This window comes from Macadamia integrifolia, unplaced genomic scaffold (assembly GCF_013358625.1).
Source record: "Macadamia integrifolia cultivar HAES 741 unplaced genomic scaffold, SCU_Mint_v3 scaffold2705, whole genome shotgun sequence".
In the NCBI taxonomy this organism is placed as follows: Eukaryota; Viridiplantae; Streptophyta; class Magnoliopsida; order Proteales; family Proteaceae; genus Macadamia; species Macadamia integrifolia.
Genome location: NW_024868900.1, coordinates 6294 through 20035, shown reverse-complemented (window position 1 = coordinate 20035; position 13742 = coordinate 6294). Strand labels below are relative to the sequence as shown.

General features: G+C 38.5%; 1 protein-coding gene across 1 annotated transcript in view; it reads right to left on the bottom strand.

The window, feature by feature from the left end:
* Window positions 1–11462, bottom strand: part of LOC122067090 (protein TRIGALACTOSYLDIACYLGLYCEROL 3, chloroplastic-like) — a 38016-nt gene extending 26554 nt beyond the window's left edge. The window contains exons 1-6 of the mRNA XM_042630939.1: window positions 11247–11462; window positions 10824–10915; window positions 9899–10001; window positions 3474–3551; window positions 3302–3363; window positions 3108–3183 (exon numbers count right to left, since the gene is read on the bottom strand). Coding sequence (XP_042486873.1) covers window positions 3108–3183; window positions 3302–3363; window positions 3474–3551; window positions 9899–10001; window positions 10824–10915; window positions 11247–11462 — 627 coding nt within the window. The remainder of the gene's footprint in view (window positions 1–3107; window positions 3184–3301; window positions 3364–3473; window positions 3552–9898; window positions 10002–10823; window positions 10916–11246) is intronic.
* Between the last annotated feature and the right edge of the window lie 2280 nt (window positions 11463–13742).

Genomic DNA, 13742 nt, shown 5'->3' with positions numbered 1-13742 from the left:
GATCCTAATTCCACGATCAGCATCCACCCCTCAATCTAGTGAAATCAACGATTAGGCCATGATCGAATGGCCAAAATTGGCAACAAGGAATCTATCGTTAAAGGTTGCAATGTGGAAGCACAAATTCAAATTGTTCGATCAAAAGATCAACTAGTTTTGCCCCTCCATGGGGGTTCTTCAATATTACCAAGTTCATGCAAATCAAATCGAGGTTAGATGATTTGGCTGGCGGTGGGTTTTCGGAGATCCATGGGAAGAGAAATATAGGGAGGAAATAAGGGTGACCTCGATGGTACTGTAAGAATAGAGGGAAAAAGGAGAGATTGCAATTGAGAGAAAATAGGAAGAAAGGAAACCATGGGGAGGGGAAAGAGGAAAGAGAAGAGATAAGAGTTGAAGTGCTGGCAGTAGTCTTAGTTCCGATTTCTATTGCTATTGTAATCTTCTTTTGGTTTTCTACAACCACTAGGAGTTCATGTGGTAACGTAACAGTTGATTGATATTATCTATAAAGTATAATGGAGGGAAAAGGCCATCATGTGGACTATTGCTCTCTCTAGAGAGAGACTTCTCTCCCTTCTTCCATTCTTCTTCTTCTCCCTCTCTTGTGCTATACTGTTGGTATTCTGGCTATCTCACAAATCCATTACTCAAATTGTTGGTGAGGGCTAGCCTTTACATGTATTCATAAAACAGGGAAAAGAAGAAAGAGAAAATTACATAGAGCTACCAGATAAGAAAATAAATTACAAAAGAATTAGGGGTTGACTTTGTTTACACCTACTTTTCTTGTAAAACTCCTTATTTTGTAATTATTGTTTCAATCTAGTGGATCTAGGAAATTGTCCCAAAAAAGAGACATAAAATAGAATTTTAACTAACCTATGCTGCCTCTTAACTCATACAGTTAAATAATAAAAGAAATAACCATCTAAACTAAATTTAATCACCTCCTCCCAGCCGTAGGCTAAAAAAGAGTTCTAATTGACTCAAATGCTTATTTAATAATAGAAATAAGGGAGAAGGTTCCATAAAAGGCAGCAAGCTTTCTACACCAGCGTAGGGGCCAATGGGAGAACACGTGGAAGCATCAACAGCAGCGGGATTTCCACCTCTCATGTGGTGGTCGTGGGGCAGGGTGGTCATTCCAACCCCCATGTGTCTAGGCACAAGAGCCACGCTGCCTTTTATAGTTCCTTTTCCCTAGAAATAATTACCAACTGGAATAAAATAACAAAAAAATAAAAACTTCTCCCTACTAGAGACTTAAAAAGGACTCCTAAAGTGAGTAAGGCTCTCTTTGGTTGAATTTCAATTAGATTTCAGATTGGTTCCTACAGAAAGTCAACAAATAGGTTCTTGGTCAAGAAATCGAAATTATTTGGTTACTGCCTTCCAATTTCGACTTCCGTTCACATCTGAGAGAGACGGAAAAACCTTGTTCAGGCCATGACTTCTGTACTAACCTCATTCTCAGGTTCCACTTTTCTTTCTGAGTGATCTGCTTCTGCTCATCTTTGCAGTGGGACAAAGAATGATGGGAACACGCTTCTTCCGGCAGTACTTATGATCCCCTCCATCACCATCATCGTCAGTCTTATCCATACCTCCTAGACCTTGGACGGTACTTCTTCCCTGATTTTCTTTCCATGGAATCATCATCCGAGTTATGCCTTTTGGATTTCGACCTATCAGAGATTTTGGCATATACTGGTACTGAGCTACCTTCTCCTTCTCTTCCTAGACCATTTCTGCATCTGAAAATTTTGAGTTTTGCAAGCACGGGTGGGCTGAAATTGAAGGGAGCAGGGTGGCCAGGGGAGAAGGCAGCACAGGAGGTGGAGAGAGAGAGAGAGAGAAAAAAAATAGAAACCGAAATAGCTGGGTCCCCAGCTATCGGAAGTTCGGCTTCCATTGCTTACCATCCCATAATAGGATGCAAAAATCATACCAAATACTCCCAGAAATCAAAATTGAAATCCAACCACGGAGAGTCTAAATAACTGAGATAGAGGCTTCAAAACAGATCTGGAATTTATAAGAGGTATTCCAGTCTGTCCAAACAGATTAAACAGGAATAAATAAAGTACTAACTCCTAAAAACTAGCCCATCATTTGGCTACTTGGTGTGAACTAGATCTTGAACCATGGGTTCAATGTGGACCAGAAAATTGACCCAAAACCAAACCACAAGTACTGTTGTGATTATGCTCCTTCATTAAGGAAAAAAATCAAATAATGATCCACACCAGATGATGCCGATTCTTTTCTTTAGAGTATGTTCCAGTTGTCTCAACCATGAAAAAGTCAAAGAAGAATCATAAGGAGCTAGCATGCTTCTAGTAAAGCATGTGGCCATTGTAGCTCAGGCCTTGGAGTCGAATCCAGCATTCAGCATCCTCCAACCCCCCACCCCACCACAACTTAACTCTCCAAAAAGATATAGGAAAAGATACAAAAGAATCCAATGCATCACCACTAGAGTTTAAGGAGACTTGTTGGGTGAGATCCTTTCGAGAGTTCTTGCATATAGTCAAGTCGCTTGCTATATAGTCTGCTATGTAACGGTGATGTATCACTTTTCAAAAAAGTTGTAATGGAAAACACACCATAACAATGTCAGAAACAACATTCACGATTCTGTTCTTTATTCTAGTGTGCAGTACCATTCTGGATAACAGGACCTGTATTAGTGTCCATGATACCAAGCCACTGAGAAGACTCAAAAACACAAAATAAACTCAAGGCCAAACTTTTTTAGATGGCACATGTAGAGGGGTTCTTCAGAGAGGCACCTAGTTCTGCCACGTGAAAAAGTGAGGTGGCAATTCTGACCATTGGACATCTAGGGTTCGATCTTGATCGGTCACGTGCCAAATTTCAAACTCAAAGGCAATCATATCCCTCCCATTTATTGGCATCTGCACCTGTACTTTTCCAGCTGCCCATGTATTGGAACGAATCCTCCCATAGTCTTGGACTTTCAAAGCTTTGCCTCTTGGATAAGTCCAATTGGATTACAACTTAACATGTAAGCTATTGGAGTCTATATGCCCATGTTGTTCCCAAGACTCTAGCATTCCACTTCTCATTCCTAAATATCATACCTTCAAGCCCACTGCAGCCAGGTTTTCAGTCACAAGGTTTGCTATTTGATCCTCAGACATGCTAGAATTTTCATACCTTCACAATTCAACAATAGATCAATTATTTAGTAATAAGAAATCAACATAACAATTCATAAGAGAGAATGGAGGAGAATATATAAAAATTGATTAGAAGAATGTGGGATTTGTCTTACAAATGGAAACCAACATTTTCACGAACAGTCAATGAATCAAAAAGTGCTGCACTCTGGAATACCTATTATACAACAACATAAACAGGGACATAATATTATTTGCTGGAAAGGAAAAAATCTAGGCTATCAATTATAAAGCATAGTATAAAATAAAAAATAAAAATAATTGTACCAAGCCAATCCGGAGGCCAGATATTTCCTCATCACTGATCAAGCCATGTCTCTCCCTTCCCCGAATCAAAACCTCCCCCTGTTCATAGAACAGAAGATATCATTCATATACAAGAACACCAGATATAAAATAACTATACTTGGGTTACCCAATCTTTATACACCCACTAGTATACTAGTTTCCTAGATCAGATGGCAATGGAGATCTTTTTGCATAATTTTTTTTATTCGGCAAAGTTTCTGTATTAAACCAATGCTGCCAAAATAAAATCTCGAATTTGTCAGGAAAAACATAAACTTGATTGAAAACTGAATCAATATCTATTTATCAATATGAAAGAATTTACACAGAGAGAGAGAGCAAGAGAGTGGCCAGAAAAGGAGTGGTGAAGAGCAACCAAAAGATTACAAAGGAACAGAGTCACACAAACCAATACAAGGTCTGACTACATGCTATTTGGTTGAGCACAGTACCTAAGCCATTTCCAGTTCTGGGCTTCCATTTTGATAAACCTGATGAGAAGGCAAATCTTCAAGGATCAAACAACTGCATCCAACCAATAACATTGGCAGAGCATCCTTCCAGGACCATGCACAAAGTCTCAGTAGGGAGCCAGGAGGAGTGAAAGCTAAGGACACTGATGTGGTCCTGGGTCACAAACCTTGTTTTGGGATCACTATGGGCCCACATGACTGATGAATAGTTCAACTTAATGGTTAAGTGACACAGCTGTAAATATATTGAAGTCCAAGACCAACAAGAGAGGAGAAATAGAGTGTGGGCTTAACAGGACACAGAAGTGTAAGTAAAGGGTATTTCTGGTAATCAATACTAGGGAAGGGTATTAAATGAATAAGAAAGAACTAGGAGGTATTTATGTACAGGGATAAGGTTAATAACATTGAAGGTAGGTTGTTTCCTTCCTTCAATCACAACAGGAAACCATCCGTAGGAGAAACTGGTTCAAAGAAGAAATATCCTCCACAATAGGTCGGATTTGAGTCAGGGACTTTCAGGAGGATAGTGCAACTGCTAATACTATAAGAATCAAGTACCAGCGGCCTCAACAAGTTGGAAAAACTAAGAAGGAACTGTTCTGCAACTACCACTGGCAGTAAAGGGAGAAACAGCTTACGGATACTTTGCTCTCTCAGTTCCACAAAGTTTCAGGCAGGGGGGGGGGGGGGAGCGGTGGGCCTTCCTGGATTGAATCGCCTTTGTAGGTACCAATAATACAAATCTGGAGATGAAGGTCTAACATTATGGAGATCGACGACTCCCTTATGGGCTGTTACTATCGTTAGTTACAGAACAGGGACATAAACTAGTAGAACTTGGAAAAGAGAGAGAGAGAGAGAACAAAGGGAAGAGATACAAGAAATTAGATGATAAACAGACAGAAGGCAAAGGAAGAAATAAGACCTGAATCAAGAGACAGAAAGAGAAGATCAGAGGGGAGAAATGACACTTGCGCACCATAGCTCTTGGCAGCAATGTTTAAAAAACTTTATTCCAATCTATCCTTTCGTTCAACGGTTACAACATAAATAAGAAAATACTCCTATTCTCCTACATAACTGATTATAGAAAGTAAAATAAACAAGGAAATTAAACAAAAATCTCTTACACGTCCAACTTCCCTAATATAAAAAGATTGCAAAAAAAATTTACTAAATAATCTCAAGCCCCTAATTTCGTGTGACTGCATCAGACACCAACTCAGCCATAGAGAAATTCCTCTCCCACTAGCCCAGATTGTATTCTTCTGAAATTCTTAACAGTTGGTACATTCTGTAAAGGCTGTTGCGGCTTATTGTATATTTTATAGATCCTTCTAATGCCATGCCCAAGGATTAAAGTATCGGTATCGGTCACCGTATTGGTCGGCCAAAATTAAGATAAGTAGGTATCATATCGTATTGGACATATGCTAAGTACGCTAAAGATATGGACATAAATACATAGGAAACATTTTTTATACACTTTTGCATAAAAAAAAAAAACGGTTAAACAAAGTTATATATCACATGTATTATGCATAAACACTAAAATGGAGAGTATGGTACTGAGATCCCTACTTGATTTTCACTTTTGTTAGAAAGAAAAATGGCTAGCAGCAAAGAAGGAACAAAACTACCACTCCAGAAGTCGTGTTTTGCTCTAAAATAAGGTGAAAAGTACGTTTTAGCATGTATCGGTGTGTATCCTGTGTATCGGTATGTATCGTACGATACATATTGATAATACATACCGATACACAAGAATTTAATTTTTTTTTTCCATGTACCATATCGGTAATATCATATCGATAAGGGCCAATACCAATATGTATCAGCCGATATGGTACGATACGTACCGATACTTAAAACCCTAGCCATGTCCCTCTCTCAGGTGTCAAACATTTAACAGCACCTCTTTTCATTCTTTCTAATAAATAATACGTTACTTATGTTAAACATTAGGAAAAAAAAGAAGAAGAATAACAGTACCATTACCATCCCCGAAAGACATCAACCTTTGAATGCCTTGGATTTTCCAAAAAGAAATCATGGCAATGAACTTTAATCATTCGCAGTGAGGTCAGGACCACATTGAAACACACCAAATAATGTGGGGTGAGAAAAATGACAACCTACCAGCTCTCACAAACGAACTACCAGAGGCTTCTCTGAATACCTCAACGTAAAATCCTATTGTACATCCACTCAATGATGTCCCTGTAGACCTAAATCAATCAAAGAAGGTATTTTCCAAGTTTTTATTGAACCTCAGACCTCTCAAACTGAAATGTCACTCAGGGAAAAATAAATCAGAGTTAGATTTTGTTCACAATAATTCTAAACTTCATTGTGGGTATAGGCTTAAAAGGAATAAAGCATGTTTCATACAGAGAGAAAAATTGAATCCAGCAAACTATGGGAAGGGATGAGAGAGAGAGAGAGAGAGATAGAGAGATTCAATCCCTAGTTAAAATGCATTTTTTTAGATGAATAAAAAAAAATATTCAATTCATATGACAATAGCATCTTTGGCCACTGTCTGACAATTTGGCTCCTACACCACACCTAATGTAGAACTAGAATCACAAGTGATCCTAATCTCAGGCAGGATCTGAAATTCTGACTGAATAGAGAAGATGTCCTCCAATAGGCTTGGTTCTAACTCTCAAACACTCTCTCACAACAAACAAAAACAAAAGGAAAATAAGAAAAGAAAGAGAATTCGATGGAGGGTTGAGAAGGGGGGAGAAGAACTAGTGAATGGGCATCTCACCCTCTGGTTTAGGCATCTCACCTAGGGAATCTCACCCAACTACATCGCACAGCACAATAGCATAAGCCATCTCTTTTTTTATTCATAAATTCGTGTGCAATGTTGTAGCCCCTTACAAATTTATATAGAAGACTCAAAGCTGACTCAAACACTAAAAAGGAAAGACTTAATCCAATTCCAACTAACTGGGAAACCTAAACTGACTAGAAAACTGAAATAACAAAAGAAACAGACTAACTATAGGACTCTAACTATACTAATAAATTAAATCATGTTTTCCTACTTTCTACCCATATTTTGGGCCCATTAAAGTGGCCCATAAAAAGAAAACTCATGGGATCAAAGGCCCAACACATAAATAACCCAACCCAAGGCTTATTTGCAATAAAATAAGCTCATTAAGTGACTTATCTACATCAATTCAACCTCTTCGAAAAAATTCATCCTCGAATTTTGTAGAGTGTGAGGGTGATTATAGCATGGTGCACGTCCCTCTTCAAGCCATAGAAAAATTCAGGTAGCTCTTTGATAATAAGGATGTAGTCTAGAATGTGAGGAACGTGATCTTCAAGATACTTTAATGGGATGACGAACTCCACATGCTCCGCTTCAACAACCTCAAATGTATCCATGAGATCATCCACATTAACGCCTTCAATCACTGTGTTCTTGACCTCCACAATTTCAATCTCAAGTTCCTTAGGATCTTCCTCTTGGCTGTTCACAGATGTTGTAATGTCAAGTTCCTCAATCTCAACCTCATTATCCATTGTGGCAACAACCTTGTTGCTTTCGAATTCTTCCATATGAGTCTCGTTGAGGGGAACATCAATAACTAGCTCTTCCGTGACAATAGGAATTGTCAGAATTGCTTCAACACTAACCTCAACTTTTGACTCTAGTTCATTGGTTGGAGGTGTCTTCTCTTGTTGCTCCTTTGCAATTTGTTGCAACATAATGGCCACGTGGCCAAACAATTCCTTCATGCTCTTGCCACCAGTGGGTTGGTTTTGGGGTGTAATTGGAGGGAAGTACATACTTCATTCACGTTTAGATAGGTACATGCCTGCCCACTCATACTCCATCTCATCCCAAGTTTTACGCTCACGCCCTTAAGCTTGAAGTTGCCTTTCACGGACTCTTCATTGTATTCGAACACAATCACTCATTTTAGAGCAAGCATATTGAAGTCATTGTGCCTCTGTCAGGTTGTAGGAATCAAAGTATACGCATAATTCTTTTACCCATTCAAGGAAGATGTATAAAGGAAGTTTCTCACGAAATTCACGAGGCTCCATCCTTGGTTTGGCTAGGCTCTGATACTAGATAATGTAGAGCTAGAATCACAAGTGATCCTAATCCCAAGTAGGATCTAAAATTCTAGCTGAATAGAGAAGATGTCCTCCAATAGGCTTGGTTCTAGCTCTCAAATACTCTCACAGTAAACAAATAAAAGGAAAATAAGAAAAGAAAGAGAATTCGATGGAGGGTTGAGAAGGGGGAAGAAGAACTAGTGAATGGGCATCTCACCCTCTGGTTTAGGCATCTCACCCAACTGCATCGCACAGCACAACAACATAAGCCATCTTTTTTTTATTCATAGGTTCGTGTTCAATGTTGTAGCCCCTTACAAACTTATATAAAAGACTCAAAACTGACTCAAACACTAAAAAGGAAAGGCCTAACCCAATCCCTAACTAACTAAGAAACCTAAACTGACTAGAAAACTGAAATAACAAAGAAAATAGACTCAAAATAGGAATCTAACTAAACTAACAAATAAAATCCCGTTTTCCTACTTTCTACCCATATTTTAGGCTCATTAAAGTGGTTCATTACAAAGAAAACTCATGGGATCAAAAGCCCAACACATACATAACCCAACCTAAGGCTTATTTGCAATAAAATAATCCCATTAAGTGACTTATCTGCATCAACACCTATTAGCAAGCATCATTTAGGACCCAGGGCTCCACAGTAGTTGAAGCGAATGACTAGGTATCATGTGACTGATAGTTTGACACTCTGACTTTGATGCATATTAATACATAACAATTTGCATGAGAACCATACCTACCCTAAACAAGGCACTAGCAGAGTTCATCTCAGCCAGAGGAATAATGCTAAGCAAGAACGAGAAGAAAGAAACCATATAACAACAACTCAGCCTTATCCCAACTAATGGAGCAAACCATAAGAATATCATCAAATTCCTAAAATCAAGACTTTGTATCCAAAATATATTATGAATTAGTATTCTTTATGGAACACCATCCACATTCATTTAAAATTTAATTCTTGGAACATCTTCGGTCTGGACTCCAGAACCAGGACATAAACCTGGGGCCCCATAATTTCCTCATGTTTTAATTTTAGAGGATTTTTTTTTTTTTTTTGGTGAAATTTATCTTTAGAGGATTAGGGCCAACATACAGGTGAGTGCCCCAAAATATGGTCAAAACTTCAACCAAAATTGGAGAATTTTGGAGAAATATTCTAGTTTCCTGGGTGTCAAAACCAACCCAGCCCCAACGCCAAAAGAGAGAGAGAGAGAGAGAAACTTAAAAGAACTTCAAAAGCTTACGTACAATTTGATTTAAACATTACTTTTTGACACTTAAAAAGCCAACTTCTTTCAGCTATTCAAATAAATACACAAAAGGAAAACACAGTCAGGATAATTTGATCCAGTTGATTTTTGGTCTCATTGAGAACCCATCTAATAGTAGATCTAGACTCTCTTATTAAGGGAGGCATGCAGAGTATAAGCACCCAAACCTGACGAATGTTCTAGGCCCCATGGCCAAAGTATTCTCACTTGTTTCATGATAGCCTCATAATTGAGTTCAAATTGTGTTCATAATAAGTAATTCAGTTGCACCAAAAAAAAAGTGTAAATTCAGTTTAAATTGGTCAATGATTTCTTAGCTGAGTAAGAATCAAAGTATTTATTAGAACCCTAGATAACAAATTCATTTCGAAATTTGAACATCAGGTGAATAGAAGAACCATTCCAGAACCTTGTTTTTCTTCCACATCCTGCCTAAAGATCTCTCTTTCGCCTGAGAATACTCAGAACCCTTACTCCCCCCCCCCCCCCAACCCCAACCCCAACCCCAACCCCACCCTGGGACATGAGTAAGATTAAGTACCTCATCTGGAGCAAGGAGACCTGCCATAATCTTCAGCACTGTAGACTTCCCAGTGCCTGAAGGGCCAATTATTCCTACAGCTTCTCCATGTCTAATCTGAGTATGCAGAAATTTAATTATGATATGAAATTAATAAAAGATTATGTGAGCATGATTATCCTAAAAATAAATATGAAAAAGGAAAAATGACAATGCCAAAATTGAAGTGAAATCTGTAGATAAATAGTCAGAGAAAAGAATTGGCTTAAAAAACTACTACCAAGCAAAACAACCACTTCAACATCAACAAGTTGATAAAGATGCTCTTACTAAACTCTCGTATAATTGCATGTACTATACTTTAACATCCATTGTAACTCATAGATTGTTCCATTTATACTAAACCCAGAGGCATCCAACATCAGGTAGAAAGAATCCAGTACATGAAATGAAGCAAAGACAAAGATTACTTATCTAGCTAGCCCCAATGCTTTCTTCTTATACTGGACTTTGGATGAGAACAGTACTTAAAATTTCGTGGAATACTTGGTGGAGATAATTCCAGATTGCACACAATATGATGTGAACTAGGAAGACCCTATGGTTGCACAAAGAAAAGATCAGCTTGCTTCAATCATGGAGGATTTATGATGAAATTGAAAAAAATACACAATACATTTACAATGCCAGACCAGCAACTCAGAACTTTGATCTGAGGAATCATCCTCCCATGATGCACTGTAGGGCTAGTCCAAACAGGCCCTTATTTAATTCACATGGGCCAAGATATATTCAGCTCAAACGAGGGCCTATTCTGACCAGACCCATATTTGGGCCCATGTGCTAGTAGTATTTAAGACCTTGGTCAAGCTCACTCATGATAAGCGCAAATAAATCAGGGATGAGGACAGTATGGATAGATGGAAAATTTACTTCTGCAGCCTACCAAATGGAGACACTTCGAGTAATAGTATCCCAGAAGACTGCATTACCCATCAAGACACCACTTGTTGTAGGTACATACTGAAAATCAGGTGTCTGAAGTAAAAGAAGATTTAAAGATGATGAAAGTAGGCAAGGGAAGGCTCTCCTTTGAACCCTAAGTGAAGGAAGTGAAGGCCCTCCAGCAACAGCCACCGCTCTAGAGCAGCCAGACCGTGAGGCTGGGCTGCTCCCCCCTCCCACCCTCCCGTCTTCCTCTCTCATCCTCTACTTCGCACCTTCTCTCTCTTTCTCCTACTCGCTTTTTCTCTTCTTCATTCTGTCCCTTTCTCTTCTTCCTCCTCACCTCCCTTTCTCAGCTCCTTCATCTTTGGTTGGAACATCATCAGCTAGAGTGCGACTTGGCCGTCAGCCATCGGTCACCAACCCCACTAGGCCTTTCTAGGCTCGTTTGGTTTCCCGCTTTGCCTGCAACCTCAACGCCTCTAGTCCTGTTCACTTGCTCTCTCTCCAGTTGCCGTCTTGCACCGCCGCCACTTGTATCGTTGGGTGACTGATGGCACATTCCGGGACCAGGGATACTCCGTAATGTGTTGCAGTAGCACTTATACCAAGGATTAAAAGTATTGCTATCAGTCGCCATATCGATCGACTAAATTTAAGATATATATTAGAGGGTATTGTATTTTATTGGAGATATACTAAGATATGCTAAAGATCAAAAATTTAAGAATCGGTATGGGGTCATTGTATCGGTCGGCTAAAATGCTAAATATAAGAAACGAATCGGAGGATATCATATCGGTATTAGAGATACTTTAAACCATGCTCATATCATTCAGAATTATTTTTATTATTTAGGTTGTATTCATAATAAAAATGGATTCATGCACCACATTATGTCTAGTTATGGTTGATTCATTCACTACATCATATTGATTCCATATGCTTGCATGCTCTCCATCCCTCACTAGGTTTGGTGAAGCTCACCCCACAGTTATGTTTCTTAAAATGTGGTGACACAGGTAGTCAGATAGTAGCGAGTGGTGAGACACAAACTTCAATGGCTGATGACTGATGGGTGCCAGAGTATGTGGAGCATGATCCGGATTGTGTCTGCGATGACTGTGCATATTGATGCACCCAAGGATTAAAGTATTGGTCTCAGTCGCTGTATCGGTCGGCCAAAATTAAGATATGTATCGGAGGTTATCGTATCGGAGATACGCTAAAAATACGCACATAAATAGATAGGAAACACTATTTTATACACTTTTGCTTAAAAACATTGTTAAAAAAAAGCTACATATAACATATATTATGCATAAATAGTAAATTGAGAGTATCGCACTAAGAATTTAAGGTTTGTAGTTGTCCCATAAATGTAAAATCCTTGTTCCCAACCTTGATTTCCACTTTAGTTTGAGAGAAAAATGGTTGGTAGCAACTTTGGAACAAAAACACCTCAAAAAATTGTGTTTTTCTGAAAACATTACCTATCTTGGCCATTTTATGACCGTATCGGTGTGTGTCGGTCGATACATATCGACACACACCAATACATACCGAAACATACATTTCACTTTGATTTTGAATTTTTCATAGAGTATCAGTACGTATCGGTATGTATCGTAAGATACTTATCGATACAAAAGGGTTTTAACAATTCCATGCATTATATTGGTCCGTATTATATCGGTAAGGGCCGATACTAATACATACAATACGATACGGACCGATACTTTAAACCTTGGATGCACCTTGATGAAGATGATGAGGATCATGATCTTTCTTTTGGAAATTTTTTGTATTTTTTTGTCTAATCCTTTTGGAAAAGATATGTATCTAATGTGGAATATGTGTACAGAACAACTTTATGTATATATTTGCTTTATCATATAGATTCACCAATTTACAAATCTACAAGTACGATTATATATGCTTTCCGCTGATTCATTTTAGATGTTCTTGTATATAATTGTGATTGTCAAAGTACTGCATTGAGATCACAGATGGTCAGTAGGACATAAGTATTGTGTCCGACTCACATGCCAGTACCTTAATGAAGGTGAGGTGTGACACTTAGGGTTGGCTAAAATAAATAAAACTAATATCAGCCTAAGTCTTATATTTTAATTTAAAAGAAAAATTGTAACCCTTAGGATGGAAGTCTGCTTGCGAGTTGTGACTTGCTAGAATTGTATCCAAATTCTATCTAATTTGGTTCGATTCTGGTTATTCGATCCAGTTTCAGTTTTTGTTACAAATTGATAATGGTTATTGGGGAAAAAAAAAAACAAATCCAAACCGCAATGGTTCAACCCCCCCCCAGCACTTGACCAAACACACCCCTAAACCCTTAAGAGGTTTTCATTTATGTTCTTTCGAAGAGATTTTCACAGACAGAAAGCCGCTCTTGCTCTCCACATCTCCCACAGCTAAAGATTCCAAAGCCGAAGTCAACCCTAAGACCTCAGGCCCTCAACTCATCTCCTCAAGTCTGCAACTCCTCATCTTAGGTCTCTGATTTTGATTTCATCCCAAGCTTCTGAGTCATAATCTTCAACCAGGTCTCAAGTTTCCTTCTTAAGTAAGACCTTTTACGAGCTTTCTTTTGGAAAGGTCTCCTTTTTTATATGAAAGCATTGCATTTGTAATGCAATACGCGATTTGTGTGGGTGTTTTGGGTGGATGGGATGAACTGTGCCACAACCAGCCCTTTGATTTAATTTTCATGCATCGATCATCCATTGGAGGAGCCTTATTCAAGATATCGCAACTGATTCCTTATTGGTATCTATTGCAAGAATTGAAGCATTGGATATTAATGTGTCTCAGCTTTCAGTTTTCGTGGTGGGAAATGATTACAAAACACACATTTTTTTTTAAATTAACCCTTTATTCATTCCTGTAAGGCAAGAGA